This window comes from Kogia breviceps, chromosome 6 (genome assembly GCF_026419965.1).
Source record: "Kogia breviceps isolate mKogBre1 chromosome 6, mKogBre1 haplotype 1, whole genome shotgun sequence".
Classification (NCBI taxonomy): domain Eukaryota; kingdom Metazoa; phylum Chordata; class Mammalia; order Artiodactyla; family Physeteridae; genus Kogia; species Kogia breviceps.
The window spans coordinates 118,601,277-118,627,095 of record NC_081315.1 but is presented as its reverse complement, the minus strand read 5'-3'; the positions used below and the strand labels follow the sequence as shown (position 1 = coordinate 118,627,095).

Sequence of the window (25,819 nt, the reverse complement as noted above, 5' to 3'; positions counted from 1 at the left end):
CAGAATAGGCAACGCATAGTAATTTTAATTTATATGCAAATCAATTGGTTCATCTTAAATGCCTTTTTAGAAAATTATTGTATTGTAGCATCAGAGGGACGCCTCAAACCGCCTGAATAGACAATTCGGAAACAAGACCTGGACTGGGAAGAAAATTTAGAACAGCCAACAAATCAATAATGTCTGAGGCAGTTAAACATCTCTAGCCATTGGTATTTACATACTCTCTTGTTGTCAGATAAGGAGCTGGGGAAATTGCTTGCCAGGGTTGAAATCATAATCCAGAGTGAAGAAAGTAAATGATAGCACGCAGCCAGTCACAGGCGGACTTGAAAATAATACTGTACCTTTCCCAAATCCTAACTCTTGGGTGAGAGTGAGGTGACGGATGTCGCCGCCCCACATTTGTCCTCGGTTTTGCCAAGCTTTGATCACAAACTGCTATGTCCTCTCTGAGCTTCACAATTCGATTCCATTCTAACCGTTCTGTCACTGGCTTCAAAACATTAGAGGGAGGGGCATGATTCAGAATCTCACAAAAATCTTCTGAACCCATGTAGCCAGCACCACTCTTCCAATGCTAATTTATTTGGAGGGGCGGTGTGCTATGTTTAATTCTCTGTGTCCCACACACATTAAATCCAATAATCAAAAAGACAGAAGGGATGGCTGGGGGAAATGGGCCAGTGCACTGGTTTACTGGAAGGTTATTATCTTTAGACAATAGTTCAAAATTTTGGAAAAGTCAAAAGAATATACACTTCCGGGAAAAAAAATTTTTAAGATATTCTAGAACAGTGAGTCTCACCAGGCGATCGGCTCCGGAGTTGTTTATGTAAAAGTGTAACATCCTTGAAATTCACTGATACATAAGGCCAGTGTCTCCCCACACCCGGCTCCCAGCCAGGCGATCTGGCCCTTAAGGAGCTGGTACCTTTGATGCTACAATCTTGTTTACATCTGCAAGGCAGGGAATTGCTTGCTTTGGTTGGACGCTCCCTCCACCCCCCTTCTAATTTGAAGTAATCGGAACCTAAATACAATCGCCACGGCCCACTCTTCCATTTCTGCTCTGAAGAGGGAAAAACCTGAAATCCACGTCTTAAATCAGCTCGGTGGTTTGTAGCCCCCCAGCACCCTGCCTCTCCGCTGCATGCCTAATGTATTCCCCGGTGGTTCTGGGCATTAATTAGTTGTTTAATAGGAGTATGACTAAAAATGTAAAAGAAGGATTAGGAGCGTGAAACGTATGTCCAGCTCCTTCCACACACTCGAGGAGGGAATGAGAATCATTCTGTATCTTCTATTTCTCCAGGAGCCATTTGCATTTCCCACCAGCTGCTCACTTCAGCTGCACTGGCGCTGGGCGAGGCGAGGACCCAAAAGCTCCGCGCAGTGTCTGCGGCGGCCGGGACCGGGGTTAGCCAGCCCCTGGCGGGCGAGACTCCAGACAGAAGGGGCACGAGGGGAATGTGAGCTTCCCGGAGCCCCTCCATCCCAGCCCTGGTTTGCAAACCTCTGAATCCTGAAAGGGGGGAGGAGGGGGCACGCGCTTATCTGCGCGTCTCTGCAGCGCAGTCCCTTTCTCTTTCCCTTGTCTCTCTGCGCGTCTCTGAATTTTCCCGTCTCCGTTTTTCTCACTCTTTTCCCACTTTTCCGTGAGATGCCTCATCCTCGCCTCCAGATGCGGGCGAAGCTGTTCTGCTCCGAGCGTCTCTTAATCTCTATAAAATGAAAAGAAAAGAAAAGAAGGAGGGAGACATTTAACCCATAACTCAGGGGGCTGAGGAGGCAGCAAAAGTCTTTGATGGGCAGAGACGAAAATGTTTTTCTTGGCCTACATTATGTGGTATGCTGTGACCTTAGATTTCAGTCGTGGGACTTGAAGAAATTTGATTTTCTTGCCTCAGCAAGATTTCAGAAATGAGAAATAGAAATTCTCAGAGACAGAGGAGAAATAAAAGTAAAAACAGCACGTGGGCATTTCCCCCTCATTTCTCTCCCCTTAAATAAAACTGTCTTGAATTTCCACCGGTAAAGAGAGAAAGTTTGAGTTTTCACGGATGTTACGTGGAGGTTAGAAATGGCTTAAAAATGTAGACCTCCCGTCAGTTTTCTTCGTGGCTGAAGAGGCTAACCGTTCCATAAAATGAGTCCATCTGTCGACTGTTAGCTATTTCAAAGTGAAGGGATTTAGCACTCAAAACAAATTGAGCAAGTTTGTTTGCCTGTTTTTACTGCTAACTCAAATGAATTCAAAACACGGAGTAATTCAAGAAAACACATAACATGTTCCAGACAGCCCCCAAATGTAGGAAAAGCCCAGCACCTATATGGTGATCTGGGTTATTTTAAACGCCAGGCTTTAAAAAATGTATACATTTCACACACGTTCCCTCAATGTCATTATATTTTCTTAAAATTATGAGATTTGGTATACTCATTTAGGAAGAGCAATACAACTTTTACAGGGCATTTTATCCTCTCTTGAGGACCAAAAGGGGGGACTCTCTAATGGCAGGCCTGGCTGAGTTTTACTCCTATGCAGGAAATAATATTGGTGAGAATATGGAACTAGGAGCTATGGCTGTTTTCCAACACTTTCCAAAGACGTACATTCACAGGACGCCCTTGAGATTAAAAGAACTTCGTCCAATATGCCTGGCAGAAGCCTTCGCACCTGGTCTTCCAGGTGAATCGTATTTAGAAGTCCTTCCACTCAAAGGCAGGACAGAACAAAAATATCCTCTCACTACCAAAACACAAGCTCTTGCTGGAAATCGGAAAATCAGGGTTTAAAAGTAGGGCACATTTTTCGGGGTTGGGCGGAAGGATGACCCCTCTAACTTCACATGTTCTTCGATTTTTAGGAGCAAGTGTTGATTAGAGGGGAGCTTCCTTCCCCCCACCACCCCCCATCATCCTTTGCAATTTAATACCATGCTCGCCAGGAACCTTAACCTCGTCATTTTAAAAAATGAGATAGCCATGACCCGGAGTGAACTTGTTGAGTGTAGGTACAGCAGAGGAAATTCTAGACTCAGTGAACACCCGAGCCTCGTCCAGCGCAATCCCTTCGTGCACCCTGGTCAGTGCGCGGCCATGCCCACCTGCGCGCCGACACCGGGTGCTGCGCGCCTGGTCCACCCGCCTTGACCTCGGGCCCGGTGTCCCGGCTGGTGGTGCTGGGCCAGGCATCCCGGCCTTCCCCGGCTGACTAGCCTTGCTCGCTCCCTTCTCGCTGTCTCTCTCCCAAACCCAGTCACCCCACCGAACCCCCGCTCATCCCCACTTTTCCAGATTTCTCCTCAGTCATCCTCTCTCACCCCACCCCGCCTGCCTTCTCTCCAGCCTCCTGTCTCCCCCGCAATCCCTGGTTTCTATGACCTCTTTCCTCAACCCTGCAGGCCTGAAAGAAGGTCACACAGAGGCACATTCAAACTCACACCCCACAAGCCTTGCCCCCAGACAAACCCATGTACACTGTCCTTTGTTCCATTTCTTGGGCCACTTTCTCCATCCCTTCCTTCCTCCCGTCTGAGTTTGCCCCCCACACACACACACACAGGAGTACGTTTCCGTCTCCCCGACGCCCTTGCCCTCCCCCTCTGATTTATTAGAGCTCCCGGTTTGGCGCAGATTCCTTTTTCTTCTCCTCCTTCCCATCCTCCCTTCTTGTGCTCCTTTCCACAGTGGGAGTGCTTGCGCCTCCGGCTCAGTCAGCTCCTGTCTAAGCGCCCTGCCCGGCTCCCTCTCCTTGTTTCGGTCTCCCGGCTCCTTCTGCAGCTCCCGACTCCGCGGCCCGCCGGCCTCCACCTCCCTCCCCTGCCCCGTTTCCCGTCGACCCTGCTGGCTCCCCCCGCGCTCGCCCCAGCGCTGCGCTCGCCCCTTGATCGCCCGCCGCGCTGCCGGCTCGGCTGCCCGCCCGCCCGCCAGCCCGCCACTGTGCAGTGGAGTTTGGTGGAATCTCTGCTGACGTCACGTCACTCCCCACACGGAGTCGGGGCTGAGGGAAGAGAGAGGGATGAGAGCGAGGGAGGGGAGAGAGAGTACGAGAGCGAGCGAGAAAGCTGGAGAAGAGCAGAAAGAAACGGCCAGTGACGGCTAGATTCCGGAGGCCACTGCGCGCCCTTGGACCCCCTCGGAACTCGGCGCCCTCCGGAGCCTCGCAGCCCTCTCGGCCCGGCTTCCGGGCGTTTGCGGTGCAGCCCGTGCCTCGGTTCGCTGGAAATCTCTCCGGGACGCGGCGGGACGCGGAGACAGCAGCTCTCTCCCGGTAGCCGGTAAGTGGAGGCCGTCTCTCCCGCAGGGATGTGAGATAATGCGAGTTTGGAAATTTGTTCCACTTTGGAGAATCTTCACCGTAGGTGATTTGTGGCTCTTGGGGCCGCCTTTCCCCCGAGGTAACGCAGTTGGCAAACAGACCTCGCAAAGCCCTGTTCCTTTCGTCCCCCAGTCACAGACGCTAACGATCTACGGGGTGCTGAAGTCGAGTGGGAAGCGAGACCATGGCTGGCATTTAAAAGGAGGTATCTTCCCTTAAATCTTGGTGCCAACACTACAGGGACAAATCCTCAAACTGAGGATTAGCATGCTCAAGATAAAGGGCTCTGTACAAAGTTTCAGCTATTGGAAGATTAGCCCCCTTCCCATTGTTACCAATTGGAAAAAGATTCCATCTTAACTGGCAGTTAGTGACCTCTCAGGCCCAAGCGAATTACCTGGGAGCCAGGCCTGAATGCCAAGCTCACACAATTACTTCGGATTATAAATCCTTTAAATTGATTACCAGTCAATTCCAATCTTGCACTTCGGGAGATACATTTTAAATGGGTGCAGGGGAGAGGACTGTTTTCCAACCGTCCAGCAAGAAAAAAATTATGATTCTAAATCTGAGAAGTATGTTTCCCTTTTAATTACAATTTAATGATTTTACTTTCCTATGCAATTTAGAAATCAAACCATCATAGGGTAGTGTGATTTTTACTCTTTTTTTTTATTTGTGCAAGTAGCATGTCTTACTAAGCTAAATTTTTAAAGAAATTTACTATCATGAATTAAAATAATATAGGAATTCATACATTCTAAAATATTTTATGAAAAATTTGATTTTGAGAGATTTCCTTGCATTCTGTTTAGGCCATTAATAAGAATTAAAGATGCTTTTAATATCGTTTTGGAGGAAATCCATCTAAAAATTCAAATATCAGTTATGTCAAGGAAACAAAGCACTTAAGCAATATAGATTGAGGATTTTTGTTGATGTAACAAAATAAGCATACAAGGTTTCAATAATCAAACCTTCCCTAAAAATGAAATAGCTACTTCATTTATGGAATGTTTTGCTCTCCCTCAGAAGAACTACACTTAAATTATTCAGGTGCTTTGTTTCTCAAGTTGAGCATGTTTGTCCTCAAGTGTTCCTGAAGCATCGATATTAATTGGTTTAAAAGAAGGCTTAAACTGCTAAAATACAGAACTGTGTTAAGCAGTATTTTAATTTCCTTAAATGATTACCCACTGCAAATTAATTTACTGACTAATCTCACTAATTTAGTTCATTGAAAACATATGTTCTTGCCATGTTTATTTTTAAACTTTCCATTAAAGATTTTGTTATAGGGTAACAACTTGAATGGAAAGGGGGGATAGGTGAAAGGATGTGGAATTATTCGGACTATATTTCATTCCTGCAATTTCATCTTACGGCAATCAGCAGAAATTATTTTTAAGTAGGACTGTTTTATTCCTTAGGGCTTGCCTGCCTGCCTTAGCCAGGGTGCTCACATTAGCTGTGTCGAGCTTTTGAGTGAGCTCACAATAGAAAACTCAAGTTGGCCCAAACAAGATTGCCTAGCATATACATTCCAAGCAGGACATGAACTTTTGGGGTGCGAACAACTTCCCAACGGGAAAAAGTTGCTCATCTTAATTTGTGAGATTAGCCATTGAAGCCAGTCTCTAAATCCAGCAGCCAAATTTGTCTTGTAAGACTTGCCTTGACAGGGCAAGTTTAAGGATCAGCAGGCAGGAATTGGAGGTCTCTTTCTAAAAATTACGTTCCCCAGTTATTTAGACTCAATTCATCTAGTAAGCCTGGTCATTATATGAAGGAGGAAAAAAAAAAAGCAGGTTTCAGGACTCATTTTGACTGCAAAATAAATCCCCAAGTCATAAGGACATGTAGGAGTGAGCTAAGCAACACGCCTTGACCTTCTTTTCAGTCTTTAGAGAGGAGTTCTTGAAGATTTGTTTTGTATTGCTTTGTTTGGTCTTCAGCACTGAAGCTTGGGAGTGGGGGGAGAATGTGTAATAATTGACTGACTTTACACTGAGCTACCCGATCTTTTTCTCTTGTATATTTTACTATTTAAAAAAATAAAAACTATTTGCAGTTACCATCTGCAAAGCTCTGGCTACCGGCTAATAATGCAGCCAATTCAGAAGTTAAAAAAAAAAAAAGATTATAGAAATGATGATGACATGCAAATTTCCCCTGAAATTATCATAAGTAAACATTTGAAGTCTGGACTAATAAAATCCCATCTGTGTTACTTCATATCGAGTTAGTAGAAAGCTGTGATAATGAATTTTGTAATATCTCATGAACAGACATCTCAATCAGGGACTAATCCTGTGATTTTACTGCAGAATCACTAAATCTGGAGCCGCCAAACTGCTACTTCTGGGCCCCCGGGCCCGCAAGCATCGGCAGAGCCCCCGCCCGCGTCCACGCTAGCGGGTGGGGGAACCGCCTGGCGGTCCCGACCCCTGGAGCCCCACGCCGCCGCGTGGGGCAGCCCCTCCTCTAGGCAGCGACCTTGGCCAGAGGCCCCTGGGCCCCGGCTCCTTCCAGGAGAGGCCGAGGAGCCGGGAAATGCGACTCCGCCAGAGCCAGACCCCCCAGCTCCCTGCCCAGCCTCCGCACCTTGCGCAGCCGGGTATCGCCCGCCCCCCAGCCCCAGCCCCGGACCTGAGTGAGGTGGGCCCTTCCGCCACCGGCGTACCCTAGGTAGCGTGGAGCGAGGCAGGCGCCGAGATCCAAGGGGCCTGATTAGCGGGCACCTTTCTTTTCTTCCGTCTTTAAAGCAGCCAAGGCTCTTCTACCCACCCCGACAGAGCCCCTCGCCACCCACCTCTCCGGATTTGCTCGTGGCGGAGAAGGGGGCGCACGTTAAACGCTTGGCTCGCTGCGTTGTGGTTGGAAATTTGGAGAAGATCTGGTTTGCCGGGGAGGAGAAGGGGGAGAACTGGAGGAGCCGGTCTCTCAGAGCTATTTCTCTGTCCTCGGCGGGCAGTAAACCCTCCGGGGACGTTTGCCACGCTCTCCTCAATCTCAGTCACTCCACCCCGTTCCCCTGCTCTGCGATCTTAAATCATACTTTAGGGTAAATAAATGGCCGGGTGAGTATCTCCAGGGCAAAGTGTGGCTAAATATGGAAAAGTGGCTCCTGATGGATGAGAGGCCCAAAGCCAGCTCGCTCCTGGAGCACCCTAGGCCTAGGGAGTCCTATTCGTTTCAGAATTACAGAAAATCGAGGGGAACTGTTATCTAGGACAGGAACAAGTTGACTCTGGCACTCTACAAATGTTTACTAGGCTTCAACTAACGGACAAGCACTGTCCTGGCCTTCATGCGCAACTCCCCAAGGAGAAAGTCCTCTTCACTCATCCCCAAATTTTGTATCTGCTAAGGCTGTCCTCGTGTTCAGACGGGCTTTTAACCCCTGACACAGACTCCCCTGTGAGTAGTTCCACAGCCGAGGTTCCCAGAACACGGTGACTTGATCGGCCAAGAGCCCCTGGACCCATTCGCTGCGACTCTGGAAGGACATTCCCCCGCCCCTCTTTGGTAAACATTCAGACGTCCTGGACGGGGGGCAAGGGTGGGAATGAGGCTGGGCTGCCAGAGGCTGTCAGGTTCCAGAAACACGCCTGACAGCTAGCACAGACTAGGCGCCTCATAGCTAGTGTCGAAGTCATCTGCCCCACAGGTAGCCTGCTTTGAGCCCTGCGCGCTCACTCGCCGCCGCTTCTCACAAGCCCTCCTTCTCTTCCGTTTTGCAGATAACGGGGAATGGAGACCAACTGCCGCAAACTAGTGTCGGCGTGTGTGCAATTAGGTAAGAGTCGTTTCTTCCGCCAGGGTCACCCGACGGGAGACCGCGACACGCGAGGGCGGCGAGAGGGCACTGGTCCCGTGGCGAGGCCGCGCGAGGGGCGCTTCCCGGAGGGGCCGGCCAGAGCAGGAAGGAAATCAGAACAGGGACGCCGGTGGCCTCTCCCAGTGCGGGGGGTTGGGGGTTGGGGTTGTGGATAGGGAGGGAGTCTGTCGCCGCGTGTCGAACCCCCGGGCCTCCGCCTCCCGGCGGGAGCTGCTGACAGCCGGGGAGGCGCGGAGAGAGAACGCCGCCCTGCGCCGGGTTGACAGAGGGTCAGGGAGACGGGAGTGTCCTCCGTTCTTTCCTCTAACTGGGTCTTTGCCCTTTGTCCCTCTTTCTCCTCCGTCCTGCCTCCCTCTCCCACCCCCCTCGACCCCCGCTACTTTCCGCCTCCATCCGGGGCGTCTCCCTCCCGGCACGTGGGGCGGGCGCGCGTGGCCCAGGCGTGCAGCCGGCGGCCGTTGAATGCCTCTTCCCCAAAGACTCCGAAATCAAAAAGGTCGAGTTCACGGACTCTCCCGAGAGCCGGAAAGAGGCGGCCAGCAGCAAGCTCTTCCCGAGGCAGCATCCCGGCGCCAATGGTAAGGCCGAGAACGAGGCTCAGGCCGCGCGCTGGGCACCAGCCTCCGGTCCTCTGGGGCTCGGGTGAGGCGCACGCAGGCGAGGCCGCCAGACGGGGCGCGCCTGCTCGGAACTTGGCCTCTGGTTGGGACGGGAAGCAGCCGTCCAAGGAACGTTAATTCCTTTCCCCAAATTATACTGCACTCCTGAGACCCATCACCTCTCCCTCTCCCTCTCGCTGTCTCCTGTTGATCTCCTGATGTGTGGCCTGATCTGCGCACACCCCCAACCTACCTCTGTGCCTCTAGCTGGCGTGGAAAAGTGGTCCAACAGCGACCTCTGTCGCCCACCACGTCCCACTGCATGCAGCAGCGGTAGGGCCCACCCCGTACCGACGGCCCTCGGCCGCGACCCTCCCAGACTTGTGGGCGCGGGGTTTACCGCGGAAGGCCAGCACGCGAGGCTCGGGCTGGCGTAGGTTCGCCCCGGCGGCGAGCTGACAACAGCCCTGCAGAGCCTGAGGGCAGCAACTGCGCGCAGCAGCCGAGGGTGGAATGGAGTGGGTGCCCCTGTCGACACGAACCTACCTGTTGTGCTGGTTGCGGGATCTCGGGTTTTGGTGGTGTGGTTGATCGGTTTCACTCTGGACGAGGCAAGGGATATTGCTGCTCGAAGTGTGCAGGCTTGTGTGAAACTTAAAACGTCTCCTACGCACAGATCTTGTTGAATTGAAACGTGTCTTTTAGGTGTGTGTGTGAGAGAGGGAGACAGAGAGAGACAGAGAGACAGAGAGAGGATGAGAGGACAACCTTTCCTTTGGAATACATGAAAAACTCAAATTTACCGTTCGTCTATTCTCCGTGTTTTCCAGGCCCCTTAATAAATAAGTGCCTATCCTTAGGAGGTTGTTGACCTTTGATAACGTGAGGAGATAAAGCCCTCACAGTCCTCGGCCCCTAACCCCCTCTTTCCGGATTAAAGTGTAAGGATACAAATGTAATGTGTGCTAGAGGGGAGCGAATTGGGACCCCCCGCCAAGTAAACAAACCGTATTACCGAGAAGAAAACAAAAGCCCCGCACTGGGCTTCCCAGTGAATCGGAGAGAAAAGCATCATTTGTTGGAATAAAACGTCTAAAGTGGTGTGGAGCACAACGGCCTCGACACTGCGCAATATCGCTAAGTCCTCCTGCTGGGCCAGTTAAACGCTCACTTGTCCGGGATTAACCCCATGGGGTTAAATGGGGCCATGTAGAGATAACGTCGGGTGATTTCTGTCATTAAGATTGTGTTAAATTCTTCTTCTGTTTGATAATCGGTCGTAAAAATAAATTATTACACCAGAGTATGTTTGGGATATGGTTAAAAATCAAGAGCAGCGATGACTCCCGGGGAAAATGCTTTGTGCGTGTTCAGCGCCGGCTCCGGCCAGGCTAGGGGAGCTCCCCAGTCTCGCTTCGCACAGCGCGGGCCGGCCGTGGCCCAGCCCAGGTTGACATCTATCGCAGCGCTGGGAGCCTAGAGATGCAAAATGTCTCCTCCCACCCCCACCCCGACCCAGTGTTTCCTTGACCCCAGGAATGGTTTCTGAGGACAGGTGGCTTCCACGAGAGCTTAGGACCCCTTGGAGGGGAAAGCCTGAGGTGGGATGGGGGCTTCCTAGGTGGGCAAGAGGCGGCGGAGAGCCGGCGAGTCCTGTCTGCTCCTGTCACCGTCCAGGCAGGCGCTCCTGGGCGTTCGCTTTTGGTAATTAGCAAACAAATAAAGAGCTAGAAATAACAAACGATTGTTTTCTTAACCATTATGTTCAGGCCCGGATTATTTTAGTGCAGGGATAGGCTCTTCCCCACACAGCTAATAGTCTGTTTTCTACTTTTTGGACCGAAGAGGAAAACTGCTGCCCAAACATGTTTAATGCCATTAATTAAGAAGAGACACGTGATAGGAAAAAGGCTGAAAATCTTGATTTTATTGGCTTTTAGGGAATGGGATTAGACCAAAAATGTCACACACGAGTGGGCAAAGCCATAGAAGGAAGGTTGCCAGAGTCCCCTTTACTGAGAAGTAAATTTAACTTATGGAATATGCAAACTCCTAGCGACAGCCTGCGAAAGAGGGAGAGAAAGAAAGGAAAGAAGGAAAGAAAGAAAGAAAAAGAAAGGATTTTTTTCTCCTTAACTTTTTTATAGTTTTTATTTGCTTTTAAAAAGAAAAGTGTTTACCATGACATGCGATTTTCGAAAAGGGCCATGCTATTCTATTATTGGCACTATTCTCCCTCACCCCCCCCCCCCCCAAAACACGGTGTCCTCCTTGAAGACTGAAAACGTTTTCGGAGTTGACAGTGCCGACCTCTGGAAGGCCCGGCCTCTGCGTCCCATCGCTAGCGAGTCCTCATCCCCTTGATACCCACAGCCTGGCTAGAACCCCGAAACAGGAGGGGGCAGGGAGTAGGCTGAAGATCCCCTAAAGCCAGGGGGTGGAGAGAGGGTGGAGAGAGGGGTGGCTAGGTATGTCAGGTGAAGAGAAGAAGTTAAACAGCATCCCCCAGACAGAAGGGGCAGAGGCCGCTTAGAACATCCCCCTAAAACAGAGGTCCTTGGCTTTTCCTCGCTTTGGGTGTCCCGAAAGGAGCTCCATTTGGAGGAACTCAAAAAGCTGTCTTCGCCTTCGGGAAGAGGACAGAATGATCCTCCCCTGTCAATACCTTTAAAGTTTCGGGGCCGTGGCTCCGGATTCGGAGCTGTAATCGACCGAGCTGTCCCCGCGCCTGGCTTCGCGACCGGACCTGGGGCGGGTACCTTCGCCGGGCCTCCCCCAGCGATGCCATTAATTTTTAAATCGTTCTGGCGGAGCAGTTGGGCTGAAAGTGTTCGACCCGGGTCTCTGGTGCGCGCAGACCTCCTCCCCTAGGGACAGGGACTCCAAGGCCCCGCCGCGACACACACCGTCTCCTGCGGCAGCAGCCGGGTGCCCGTCTTCTTCAGAGCGCCCGCGGTAACCCCCGCCGCCTTGGCGGCCGCAGAGCCCTGTTCACTCAATCACCAAATGTTTGCGGAGCACATACACCGTGGATTCCTAATGTATCCCCCGCCCCGCGCCCCCCAAAACAAATCACCTGGTTTCCCTTCGCCGTTACAGAGCGGCTTCAATGCTCACAAGGAGCACCGCGAAAGCAGCCCAGACCACCTCTAGCAAAAGGCCAAATGGGGCTGCGTGGGGCGGCGCTGGGGCCTGAGCGTGGTCGGAAAGAAGGAGGGTATTTAGAAGGGTGGTGGGCTCTTAGTGCGAAGAGGGGGCAGGGGACTGGGGTGTGCCTCGGAGGCGTGAGGTCTCCGGAAGCGCGGAGCTGGGGAAGGGGAGAATTCCATTTTTCTTCTACCCACACCCCACCCCACGCCAAATGTGCAGCTTATTGGTAGAAGCTGCCTCTCCTTTCTGTGTGGGGTTTTTTTCCTCCCAAGAGGGGAAATTGTCCAAAAGTAGCCAGTCCCAGCGGGTTCCCGCCCGCACAGTAGTCTTTACAGGTCGCGTTCCTCGGTACCGACGCGGTGCGCGCTCAAAGTTTCGCAAGGCCGGCTCGGCTGTCATCCCGCACCGCCCGCTGTTAATATATGCAGCAGTTGTTAGAGCGACTCGGGGGAGAAGGAAATGTATAACGAAAGCTTATTCGTGAGCAGGAATATACTAATGGAACAATCTGATGTCTTCTTAATCCTATGTAAAAAGCTTTGTCGTCTTCCTAATATTGACTGAATGGGTAATTAATGGCTCTTCATCTAGGCGAATACCCTGTAATCCAAAGATAGGCAAAAGACAACAAGCCCAAGGTGGAAGACAAAAGGCCCAACTGCGGCCGCCACCCTCCTTCCTCGCACCCCCCGCTCAGCGTCTTCAAATGGGAAAGTTTCCTCGCAGGAGAAAAAGGCAAGAGTGGGAGAACATACATACCTTTCCTGGGCCAGACTTAATCACAGAAGCTGGCCACCCCGCTCAACTCTCCGCTACTCCGTCTTTCCCCCACCAGCCCTTCCCTCCGCTTTTCTCTCTTCTCAATTCCTCTAGAAAGTCTCCCCCATTGTGGCCCTGACCAGCACCTTTTCCCCCAAGGCGCCCGTCTTTCATTTAGGGAAGTGATTGATAACAGAGGACCAATATACAAGGCTCAGGCAAAGGACTGAGCTCCTTTCTGATCCTGATGGACGCTCCTTTCTTTTACCGCCTAAGGCAGACAGTCTGTGAGGGCTAAGGTAGTTGGCAAGGGAGGGAAGAAATGAATAGAAGGAGAGAGAGCAGGCAAAATTACGTGTCTGTGTTAAAGAGCGATCAGGAGTGATACAGTCAACTTCATTGTGACGATCTGACATGAAGAGTGCCCAAGATTCTCCCAGCATGCTTTTAACAGGCTGACATTTTAATTTAAACCTTTAGAAGTAATATATTCCTTGGGTTACGACAATGAGGTGGGTTCTTTTTTTTTTTTTTTTTTTTGGTCAGCTGACAGCTTTTAAAATATTATTTCACTAGGGAAATAAAAGCTTCATCTCAGATTATAGGTGGGTATTTTTGGATTTATGTGATTTATGGTCACCATGACAACTAATGCTGAATGTTAGCTACCAGCATGTCTGGGAGAGGGAAGATAGAAAGAAGGGGAACAAGAGAAATAGAAAGGGAGACGGGACATGAGCTGAAGAGGGAAAATAGAGAAAAGAGAAAGAGGAGCATTTCACTCCACTTTTTTTTTTAAAGTAACTTTAGTTAGTCCCTTGTCATTTCTATCTCTCTGGACCTAGATGTTGATGTTTATCTCATTCCTCTATGTCTCTCTTACCCCTATACACAAATATACCGTCTCTTTATTTTACTTTTCCACGACTAGTTGCAGTTCGGCGATTAAATGAGCGCCTAATAAATCGGTAGCATTAACAGGCTGATGTGAAAAGGCATTACAAAAAAAAAAAAAGGCATTACAGCACGTGGGTTTAGTGATTGCAGTAGTCCTCTCCCCTCCCCGAGCCTCGTCGAATCTCTCGCTCTTCTCTCCACCCGCCAGTGTGGGGTGAAGAGAACGGTCCAGCGGCCAGCTATCCCAAACCTGAAGCCACAGTGTGGGAACGAAAATATGGGGACCATTTGCAGGGACCCAGAGAGGGCGGATGTGGCTCAGTACCGCTACAGACTTCTGATTCCGAAAAGAATCCGCCACTTTTTACAAAACTGCACTTTTTAAATTCCATTTAGGGAATGGGAGGGGGGAAGCAGCCACAATAAAGCCTTTAATTTCTGGGTGCTTCGGCTTCGTGACTGGGGTGGGGGGAGGACAGTGAAGGGGCCCTTTCCAGCTTGATTTGCGTGCAGAGAAAAGCCAGGCAGGGGAAGGAGGGGAGGCAGAGCCACTTCTCCGGGCAAAGTGCAAGGTCTCCCTCTGACCTCTGCGCCTAACACAGCGCGCTCGCGCGTACACACACTCACGCCTGTCACGTGCCTCCGACCTGAGTCCGGGCGGGTCTCGTCCTTGAGCTGACCTGGACGGGAGCAAGACTACCACCCCTCTACGGCCTGGCAGCGCAAGGAGACATCTAATTGAACCATCTTCCAGGTGAGCTTCGAGGACAGATTTTTTTTTTTTTTTCCAGAAGTCACGGGTCACTTGGTTGGGTCCCAGTTCATATCCCGGCCGCCGCAGCCGAGAGTTTGGCGGCGCTACCCAACCCATCTCGCCGCGATAGCCAGAGGGCCTTTGTGCAACTAACCCTGAAGAGTGTGAAATTAAATAAGACCTTAAGACTGGTAATCGGTAGCAAATACCAGCTCAAAACACGCCTGACCCCGTGTCACACATTTCCCTCCTCAAGGGTCTTTCTTTGAAAGAATAAGCAAGAAAACCCGATTGAGACGATCCCTGATTTCTTCTGAGTGGAAAACCCAAACCCGCGCTGGGCTTCCTGTCCTTTCCCCACCGCAGCTGTGCAGCACCTCCAGCTTCCCTGAACCGACTATGCTGGGTTTTTTTTTTTTTTTTAATGAATTGGCAATTTCTGTGATGGAGGCCGAAGTCATAGTAATTTCTAGGACCAGTCAAAGAAGAGTGGTGGGGGCAGGCGGGTAACAGTAGTTCTGAACTGACAGAATACCTAAGATTCCCTTACTTCCAGCTCCTTTGTCATCTGTATTGCCTATACATTTGCACCCACAGGTTTTTTTGTAGATTAAATCTAAACATTGCCCACCACCACTAGAGTTTTAACTGAAAAATGTTTCTTCACTCCCCACTACACACTTGCTTTTCCTCATCTAGACTTTTCATGTTGGAGCACTCCTACCACCGGTGGAGTGAACCCTGTTGGGGCTGGAAAGGGTATCACCCAAACTCAGAGTGTGTGAAGTGATTAGAAGATTAGGTGAGAGTTGAAACTCTGGCTAGAAAAATGCAAAGAAATACCTCCCTGGCTCAGATGGGGGTTTTTCTTTGGGGGGGGGGGAATATATTATGTATGTGTATTTCTATCTATAGATAGATATATGCATATGTATATATGATTTCGTTTTTGCTTAACCAGAGTTCTTCAAGTAATTTGTCTTTCTTTATTTTCCACTTGACTTTGCAATGGATCGATATAGTTTAAGATTCCTTATCTTTTTAGGCTTTCAGGCTGATCACCAGCATTTCCACACTTTGGCACTATGACGAGCTGTCACTTGCCCTTGGATTTTTCACCCACTTTGGAGGCTGGTTAATGTCCTTCATACTGTATTTGCCTTGAGGAAAGTTCTGTTAGTCAACAGAGCCAAAGAGCTTAAGTCAAAATTCCATGGGTTTAATGAGAGATGGGCTTAGAAATCTACATGGCTCTGTGGAGCTTCTCAGCTCTTCTGAGTAAGGAGTTTTGAAAACCACTCAGAGCCTCCACCAAAAATTGCAACTCCGGGGTTTGAATGTTGAAGAGACAAGGGAAAAAAGTATGCTCACTATGGAGGAGAATCTTTCATTCTTTGATGTGATGGAGTTTCTTTGTGATATGAAGGCTTGAGCGTATGGTATTGTGGGGATTGCAGCTATGCTGAGGTTTAAGAGAAGATACTAGAATATGATTAGTAAACACATTGGGCAGAAAAGGGCTGGATTCACATTGACTTACTTATAGGTCATCAGCTGGCAGTGCAATGGGAGGAAATATTTACTTTACACATATACTTTATGGTCTTGGGGGAATTAGAGGAAATTCAATAAGAAAATGGTGAGAAACATTTAAAACCCTTATTTAAAAGACTTAAGCAAATTAGGGTCTTATCAGATTAAAAACCACTACAAATGTAAGAGCATTGTCTTCGGTGAAACACTGGGGGGTCTGAGAAGGAGATTCTCCACCAAATCTCAGGGATAAAATGCATCATTTAAGCACCAGATAATGAGCAGAATGTAAATTAATTTAACCTTCTTTACCAACAGGCTGCTTATGTAATATGTATAATTTAGTGATAAGATTTCAGGACCTAATATAGCTGGATGTATGAGCCTCAGCTAATGCAGACCTGTCACATGAGGATGTGTTCTGCTCTAAGCAGGTGTGTGTATGCATGGAATGGGGTTAACTGGAATAAAAGGTTAAAACCAGAAATGCTGATTTAAAGCTTCCTATGAAGAAAGTTCCTCCTTGTAGCTAAATTCTTCTTAAAGTGGGATCATACTTTGGGGAGAGACTGAAGAATTCTCATTTGGTTCTTGGACTGCTCTCAAGCTTGTTTAAAATGGGGGAGGAGTTGCAGATATGGTGGGGGGGGGAGGCGAGAGCAGGGCAAAGGAGAGACACATAGGTAACAAAGTATTTGTAGTCTGCTTCGTCCACTCTGCCTCAGATTGAAAAGTTTCCCAATCTTGGGAACAAGGACAAGGAGGGAGTTTTCTGAAGATACCTCATACTGGCGTTGCAAATCATTGACTGTAATGTCAAACAAATACACATTCGGGGATGATAACACTAACTCCACAATAAAGCAATCGTCAATGCAGAAACCCAGGGGAGATTAGTTTGTGCTCTCCAGCTGACCTAAGCAGGAGGACAAAAGGACTTTCACAAATTATTTTGAATGATATCTTTGAATTTCTTTCTTTAATTTCTTTGGAAATAGAGCTATAAAGATTTAGATGTCCCCAAAGGTGTTTTTTCCTTTTGTTTTAAATAAATGAACAAGACTTTGCTTTTCCTTGCTGAATGTTCTCCTAGGCTTTTGCCCACAACCCACTGCCTCTGCCTGCTTGGACTCCAACAATTCAAGACAGCCTGGAGCTCCTAGGAATAGAAAATGACTTTAAAATTATCCTTGAAATTGGTTATTTGGCAACATTCTTAACTGTATGGAAATTCATTAAAGCATATTTTATATATAATTAGCTCAAGGTTGTTGATTCTACAGGCTTTATGGGTTTGAATCTGGTAACAAAGTAAACAAGAGAGTTGAATTTAAAGCGTGGCTCTCTCGGGTTAGGATGAGCTTAATACACTGTATAAGGAATTTGAAAGCTCTAGGATATGTGTCTTAATCAACGTTAAGTAGAATGGATAAGCTTTCAGCATTTTGAAAATGCTGGGTTAGGGTTTCTAGTCTATTGTGTTTTCTGTCTGGGGACTAATAAGCATTACAGAGAACGTGATCTGAGGCGACTTTTTATTCTTGTATAAATCCAGAGTGAACCACCAAACAGTTGTTCGTTTAAAGTCAAGGTAATTTTCTTTTGACGGATCCATTTGCTTCTCGATTTCTAATTTATTAGCCTCTCTTGGCTCTGTCTTCTTTGCAATTAAAGTAAAGCTTCTTCAGATTAGCTCCGCAGCATTCACTTGACAGGCTGTTTGGAAAATTTAAGATCGGAGAGATGATTTGTTGGTGTTCTGAAATTTTTCTGGTTTTAAGTAGCATGTCTCCTCTCCATACGGGGGAGAATAACACCTCTCGGTAGGAAATGAATGTAGTGAGACACAAAAGGAAGGAGGGGAGGGTGGCTGGGTGTCTTGTTGATCCTTATACCTCTCAGCCTTCGATCTTTCCGCTTCTTTCTGACGAGCCTTTTACTCCCAGCCGCATCTTTCCACCTCTCCACCAGAACTAAAAGCCGCATCGTCTTTGGCCGGGCCGGAGCAGAATTCCCGGGAGCCGCCGGGTGTAGACTCGGCGGGCACAGCGAGGTATTAGCCCGGCCCCGCACAGCTGATAGGTGCAGACAGCGCTGTCCCTCGGTCGCGGCTCGGGGGCTCCTGATTGGTGCGGAGTCACGTCACTCCAGCCGGCGAAGGGTCTGGGAGGAGGCGGGGAGGGTTGGGGAGGGCAGCGGCCGAGTGACGTCTCGGCACCAGGAAGCCCGCCTCTGGTTTTAAGATGTTAGGCCAACAGGGAAGCTTGGAGCCGCAGAGCTGGTCCGTCGCTCGCCTGGGTGTTGGGACCTGAGCTGCGGCGAGGCCGGGCTCGAGCTCGACCGCCCGAGGGAGTGTGCGTGTGCGCACCGCGGAGGGTGCGCCCAGAGGCCCGCGCCGCTGCCGCCGCCGCCGCCGCGGGAGATCTAATATCAGCTACCTGTCCCTGTCACTCTTGACACTTCGCTGTCAGGGCTGCCGCGCGGGGGGCGGGCAGAGCGCAAACGGCGGCGTTAGCTTTCCTTATTGGAGGGGTACTTGAGGGAGGGAGGGAGGAAGGGAAGAAAGGGGTCTTTGCCCACTCTTGTTTCGCTTTGGAGCTTGGAAGCCTGCTCCCCAAAGACGCTCCGAACCGTGCTCTCCTACCCACATCCCCATGTCTCCTTCGGCCCGCTGACTTTCGGCCGCCGGACCCTTTCGCTTGAGCCTTCCGAAGGGGACGGGGGCGGCTCGGCTCGAGGACTCTGCCGGGGTTGTGTTCCCTGCTCTGCGCGCGGCGGCCACCGCGAGGAAACTCCGCGCCTAGAGCGGGAAGCGGAGCAGGCGGCGGCGGCGACGGGGTTTCGGCCGGGCGGCAGCCCAGGACTCGTAGGGCGGCGCGCTCCTTCGTCCATGAACTGCATGAAAGGCCCGCTGCACTTGGAGCACCGAGCAGCAGGGACCAAGCTGTTGGCCGCCTCCTCGTCCTCCTCCTGTCACCATCCCCAGCCGCTGGCCATGGCTTCGGTCCTGGCTCCCGGTCAGACCCGCTCCCTGGACTCTTCCAAGCACAGGCTGGAGGTGCACACCATCTCTGACACCTCCAGCCCCGAGACCGCAGGTAAGGCGCCGCGTGGCCCCGCGCCGCTCGGCCCTTCTCGCCCCCGAGGAAGTCGGCCCCTCCTGGGGGAGGCGTGGTGGGAGTGGTCCTGTAGCCCGCTCCCCGCAGAACTTCCGGAGCCAGGGTTGTGCTGACCCCTCGTCCCTTTCGCTCTGCCTGGACTGCCCGGCCGTGGTGGCGCGATCCACGCGGGCAGTTCTGCCGCCCTCCCTATTCCAACCCTGACCTCCTTTCTTGTTTTCTGGGTCACAAAAATCCCAGCATCTACATTCGAGGACCTTCAGAGACCGCTCCCCCAGCCCCCATGCGGCCCCTGTTCTGCTCTCAGCTTTCAGCTGCCAAGAAGCTCCGCTTGTTAGAAAAATATTTGTGAAACTACGTCTCAGAAGAACAGGCGGTTTTCCTAAAGGGCAGAGGAACTTGGGTGCCTCGCCGAATCCCGAAGCCTACTTTTACTAGCCTTCCGAAACTGCATCGAAATCTGAGCTTTTTACGAGGGGTTTCTGTAAAACGCGCGCGTGTGGGTTCCCGGGAGATTTGGTGTGTCCACGCAGAAGCTTATAAATATACTTGAAAGCACAGGCTATAAAAATGACTGTGCCGTCGCAGTGAGATAAACGTGTAAATAAAACGTGCGGCGCTGGGGGAGGAGAGGCGGTGGGGCGCGCACACCCACACTCACGTCTGCACACCCCGCAGACGCAGCGCTTTCCCGGGCCCGGAGCGGCCGCACCACACACTCCTCCCCCGCCAGGCAGCTCAGCTCTTCCCCGGCCTCTGCCGCCTGGTCCAGTTGGCGTTCGCGGGTAGCAGGTGGGCATGCTGACGGGGACCTCTGTATGTTTCGTTTTCAGAGAAAGATAAGAGCCAGCAGGGAAAGAATGAGGACGTGGGCGCCGAAGACCCGTCCAAGAAGAAGAGGCAGCGGCGGCAGCGGACTCACTTCACCAGCCAGCAGCTGCAGGAACTGGAGGCCACTTTCCAGAGGAACCGCTACCCGGACATGTCCACGCGCGAAGAAATCGCCGTGTGGACCAACCTTACGGAAGCCCGAGTTCGGGTAGGGGCCCGCACGGAGGCTGGGAGGGCTAGCGGGGAGGGCGTTGCGGGGATGTCGGCTCTGTAGCCCGGGAGAGAGTGTGGAAGGCAGCGCTGTCCGGGAGGGCTCGGGTGGGTGCCTTTGCAAAGGCAGATGGCCTCTCACGGCGGCCCCAGTTGCGAGGTTACATCTCCCTCTTCCGAGACTGGCCGCGCGCGGGCCTGGCGCAGGCGCCGGGTGCGGCTCCGGCTCAACGCCCTGACACACTGCGCGCTCCCAAACGCGGCCGCGTGCATTCCCCTGCACAGGGCATTGTGTTCCCGGCTTGTATTCGCCAGACGAGCGCTAATAAGATCCGTCCCAGGCCAGGAGCCGAGGACAGGCTCCAACCTGAGCGCCTTTAACAAGGAAAACCCGCCTCAGACACGCAAGGGTTTGCCCTCCCTGGAAAACTTCCGCGCCAGGCCTAGCCCGTCCCTTTCTCTCCCCTGCTCTCCCACCTTACACAGTCTTCGCGGTTTTTCTGCCATTCAGATCTCTTCCACACCCTATCCCCTGGTTTTGTGATCTGTGGAAGCAGTTTTAATACACAACTGCTACCCTGCCAGTCCTCTTAGAAAGAAAAGAAGGAAGACTTTTCGGTTTGGTTTATTTATCTTTTCTCAGGAGACTGTTACTCACACCCTTCCTCCCAATTATCATAGTTTTATTAAAGAAAGGGCTTACCTTTGTAGCAAATCTGTACTTTATGGAGTGGCAAAAAATGAACTTAAATAAATTACCCAATATCCTGGTTTGTGCTGGTCGGTGGAAAACTCCAAATTTGTTAGGATTCTGGAAGCAGAAAACACACATAGCAGGAGCCAGAGGCTTTGCTGTTTTTTTTTTTTTTAAATGCTCTGGATAGAAAAAGAGCCCCCAGTTAGAGCTGAGAAAACAGAAGAAAACACTATAACAATAATGATGAAATGAGACCAAAATGCACTCCCAAAGCCGAGAGACCAAAGGCACTCTCTGAGTGGCATGTGTGTAGGGAATGAGGCTGTGCTAGTGGATAAATGAGCCAGGTTGAAGTTGGAAATGGTTTTAGTTTAACAGCGCTGAGCTACGGCTCAGGCCCGGACCGCGTGGTTTTTTTTTTGCACAAGGTCAGTTTTTCGTAGCTCTCACGCGCATCTGGGGATCGGGCCTCGCACGTACTCTTCTCGCCTGGGCAAAGTTTAGCCGGCCCAGGGTAGAAATGGCAAGTAATTAAAATGAAAACACAATCTATGGGGTCTCCAGAATCCTTCGGAAAACCCTCCCCCACCCCCGCCGACTTTTCAGCACTCCCTTCCAAGTCTCTGCCGCCGCTGCGCTGCGCTCTGGCTCCCTGGGACTACCTCCTTCCAGGCCCGTTGCTTGTCCAGCCGAGTGGGCAGTGAGGCGTCCTTTTTATAGCTGTCGGGTGCAAAGAGGAAGGGGGATAAAAAGGAAATAGAGAATGAAAGGGAAAAAGGAGCGGGGGGAAAAAAGCGGATTAGGTGGCTGGGCCTGGCTGAGATGTGTAATGTGAGAAACATCATCGGTGTCAGCTCGGAAATCTCGGGTCAGGCCTCGCTCCAATACACAATAGCCGCCGTCTGGGGCGACGGGCGGACCCGATGTGGATTGAGAATGGGGTTGCGTCTGGGCCACCGGACACGGGTCGGTGCTGGAGGGGCTGGGCGGCCTCCCGCAAAGCCCAGCCACTAGGCCGGGCCCGGCCGGAGCAGCGCCGGGCTCGCGGGTCTAGCCTGGAGTGGGAGGAGGGTGTGAAGGAGCGGAGCGAAGGGAGGGGAAGCCTGCAAAGCGACTCGTCCCGGGTTCCCGGAGATTTACACGCCAGGCTCGCGGAGTTTAATGAGCTGTCGGGGAGGTGGTCTTTTACTTTTTATTTGGTTATTTTGCTAGGAGAGGAAGGGGGTTGTGGCCTGGCGCCTGTTGAGGGCGCACGTTCCGTGGAGTAGGGGACGGCGGTGGAGATTCGAGAGGGGAGGAGGAGTTGTGGGAGAGAGAGCGGGCCTCCCAGCCCCTTGTCCTCATCACCGAGTCTGTGGCTTTGGAATGCAAGCAAGTTTGCAAGGTGGCGGGGAAAGGGTTGGGCGGAAAGCCCGCTGCTCTGAGTTTATTTTGCAGTAAGTGTTTTTGGACCCTGAGGAGGACGTAGGTTAGTGAATAAGCCACTCGCAGGCCGCCAGGCGGTGTGCTGGGGTTTGTGGCGCAACTCAGAGCCCGGGCTCGCAGGCCTGAACCGGCCTGGCCCCCCGCGTTGGGACGGGGCTCTGGCAGCTTGGGGCACGGGTCAGTGCGGGGTGGGTGGGGGCGGACTGTGGCGGGGAGGGTGCGCGGGGGTGTGTTGGAGCGGGGGTGGTCGCTGGTGCTTTCCCGGATCTAGGTTTTACTAATCCGATCTGTGGCATGTTTGCTCCCTGGCCCTCCACCCCCAGGTTTGGTTCAAAAATCGCCGGGCCAAATGGAGAAAGCGGGAACGCAACCAGCAGGCCGAGCTGTGCAAGAATGGCTTTGGGCCGCAGTTCAACGGGCTTATGCAGCCCTACGACGACATGTACCCGGGCTATTCGTACAACAACTGGGCTGCCAAGGGCCTCACGTCGGCCTCCCTGTCCACCAAGAGCTTCCCTTTCTTCAACTCTATGAACGTCAACCCCCTGTCATCCCAGAGCATGTTCTCCCCACCCAACTCCATCTCGTCCATGAGCATGTCGTCCAGCATGGTACCCTCAGCGGTGACCGGCGTCCCGGGCTCCAGCCTCAACAGCCTGAATAACTTGAACAACCTGAGCAGCCCGTCGCTGAATTCCGCGGTGCCCACGCCCGCCTGTCCTTACGCGCCGCCGACTCCTCCATACGTTTATAGGGACACGTGTAACTCGAGCCTGGCCAGCCTGAGACTGAAAGCAAAGCAGCACTCCAGCTTCGGCTACGCCAGCGTGCAGAACCCGGCATCCAACCTGAGTGCTTGCCAGTACGCCGTGGACCGGCCCGTGTGAGCCGCGCACTGCGCCGGGATCCTAGGACCGTGCCGGATAGAGCAGCTCTGCCCTTGTTGAAAGACTGGGAATTACGCTAGAAGGTCGTGGGCACTAAAGAAAGGGAGAGAGAGAGAGAGAGAGAGAGAGAGAGAGAGAGAAGATATAGAGAAAAAGGGAAACCACTGAATTAAAGAGAGCTCCTTTGATTTCAAAGGAATTTCCTCAATGTCTGACATCTTTCACTAAAAAGTATTTCCAACAGTTGCAAGGACACACACAAATGTTTGACTGGATATGACATTTTAACATTACTATAAGCTTGTTATTTTTTAAGTTTAGCGTTGTTAACATTAAAATGACTGAAAGGATGTATATATATCGAAATGTCAAATTAATTTTATAAAAAGCAGTTGTTAGTAATATCACAACAGTGTTTTTAAAGGTTAGGCTTTAAAATAAAGCATGTTATACAGAAGCGATTAGGATTTTTTGCTTGCGAGCAAAGGAATGTATATACTAAATGCCACACTGTATGTTTCTAACATATTATTATTATAAAAAATGTGTGAATATCAGTTTTAGAATAGTCTCTCTGGTGGATGCAATGATGTTCCTGAAACTGCTATGTACAACCTACCCTGTGTATAACATTTCGTACAATATTATTGTTTTACTTTTCAGCAAATATGAAAAAAATGTGTTTTATTTCATGGGAGTAAAATATACTGTATACAAATTGGTCTGGATTCTTTCTGCCCTCCTCTGTCGCCTGGCCAGTGTTTCTCAGTCACTGCTTCCTAAACAAACCCGTTCCCTCTGCCGCCTAGTTAAATACACAAGGCAGCAGTACTTATTTAAATTCGGTAGAAATAAATTATAGTCATTCATCAGAAACTAAAAAGAAAAAAGAGGTACTCTCAGGAAAAAAAAAGGGGGGGCTGCGAAGTCTGGTCTTGTTTCCCAGATTTTTCTTTGGCTTACACCCAGAGGATTCCATTATTGCTAGCAAATAATATAAGAGGGAAAGAAGAAAGGAGAAAGAAATTTAGAAAGTACGTTAGCTTGGAATGACTCTCAAGTTTACTCCTTTGGGGAGGGGGGAACCTGCACATCCAGTAAATTGTTCTGGAGAAGTATGTGTGTATGTATACATCTACAGTTTATATACATTCCTCTCAAGAGGGATACGTTTATAAGTTTACAAGGAAACACCTTCAGTTCAAAATATTTAGGCCTCCACGTTTACCTCTCAGGCTTAAGTGGAGAGATTCTTCATGTTATATTACATTACTATTTCCAAATCCTTTCGAGACATTAAAAGAAACAAAGACCATTTCTAATAACCACAGCCCTTTAGTTTCTCAAAGAGCCCAGGGGTTGAGAGGTTAGAGTGGAGTTTCCTGAGTCTTGTCGAGCAATATGTAGTTGAGGCAAAGGTCATGCTCCCCGTGTTTTGTTTTAAATAATATTGACCCATTAATTCTAAAGCTGCTTGTTCCTGAAATTATGCAGGATTATAGTTTGCAAACTGCCGGAGAATGAAGCAAATCAAGATGAATTACAGCCCTGGCCCTCCCTCCCATCCTCTGACATCTAAACGGTGAATGAGTTTGGTGTGAGGGTTTAAAAGAACATTAAGCACCCACTCTTCCTTTGTTGGTGGTTTTCAGCTTTTTTTTTTTAATGTGAAATTAATTTTGTAACAAATAGTAGCAAATACGACTTAGTCCTAAAGAAGTCATCACCGTGGCGCAAGGGAGGTCGGTGTGTTGGGCGTGAGGGTGAGGGGTAGTTCTGAGGTCTTTTGCTCTTCGGGTCACCCCCCCCCCCCGCCCTCCCGCGGTGGGCAAAGACAAACATCACCCTGGCTGGGGAATCGGGAGCAAAAAGTAGCCGCCAGTTTTCTGGGGCCGAGAAAACCTGTGTTTTTGTGCTTAAGTTGCTTTTATCAGACTGAAACTTTACCTATAAGCTTTTGGAGCTCAGACACTGAGTCTTTGTTCTGCATGGGGAGTGCTGCTGCCACTTAAAGAGATCGCAGATAATGTCCCCTATTTAAGATCAGTGCTTAATGCACATTAACTTTCTTTCCTTTTTAAGCTCTGCCTCGGACCTGCGGTGGGATCACGCGGCTGTGGAGGGCAGATAAAAGCCCTTTGGACGAGGGTCACCTCCGTCCTTGTTGTTCACTTGAGAGCAGTGGAGAGGAAAACGGTCCCCACGGGCGGACTTTGGCTTCTGCAGCCGCGGGGCTCGTCAGTCCGGGCCTCCCAGAGCCTCCGCCGGGCTTGGGGGGAGGGGCGGCGAGGGAGGGGAATGGAAGAGGGGATTTGGGGATCGGGGCCTGGAAGCGCTAACGAGACCTGCTGGGAGGATTTGCGTCTGCAGGCCCAAGAACGACTTGGGAGCGCTGGGTGCAGGAGGTGGATCTCGGCCTAGTTTGCTTGCTGAAACAGAACCCAATTTCAAGGAAATCAATCAATCTGCAGAAAACAAAAATGGAAGTCGAGGTTTGGGAAGAGTTGTCACTTCCCCGACTTGAGTGGTGCGGGCTGTGGGCGGAGACTCGGGGCTGATGAGAGGCCCTTTCTCCCACCTCAGCTCTTTCCCAGGACTTCCAGAAGGGAGAATTACCCTCCTCACCTCCCTTTCCCACACCCATCCTCGCTGGCCCTTCGGCCTCTTTCCGCACCTCCTTTTCCCTTCAAGGGAGAAAAGCCTAGTTCCCTCGCCCCTCCCGCTCCCACGCGGGTCCCCCTCCAGCCATCGCTACTGCCACCACCTCGGTTCCACTCAATCGATTTTTGCTGC

The 25,819-nt window shown here is 50.7% G+C and overlaps 1 protein-coding gene across 2 annotated transcripts; it reads left to right on the top strand.

Moving 5' to 3' along the window:
- The first annotated feature begins 3,992 nt into the window (after positions 1 to 3,992).
- PITX2 (paired like homeodomain 2) lies at positions 3,993 to 23,747 on the top strand. Of its 2 annotated transcripts, XM_059066258.2 has the most exons (5): positions 3,993 to 4,283; positions 8,068 to 8,123; positions 8,606 to 8,743; positions 19,810 to 20,015; positions 22,463 to 23,741. In XM_059066258.2, the coding sequence occupies exons 2-5, from the start codon at positions 8,078 to 8,080 to the stop codon at positions 23,024 to 23,026; spliced, it is 954 nt and encodes a 317-aa protein (XP_058922241.1). In that variant the 5' UTR covers positions 3,993 to 4,283; positions 8,068 to 8,077; the 3' UTR covers positions 23,027 to 23,741. The 2 variants fall into 2 exon arrangements, with proteins under 2 accessions (XP_058922241.1, XP_058922240.1); XM_059066257.2 differs by lacking the exons at positions 3,993 to 4,283; positions 8,068 to 8,123; positions 8,606 to 8,743 and adding an exon at positions 18,047 to 18,955 and having other exon boundaries at positions 22,463 to 23,747.
- The last annotated feature ends 2,072 nt before the right edge of the window (positions 23,748 to 25,819 follow it).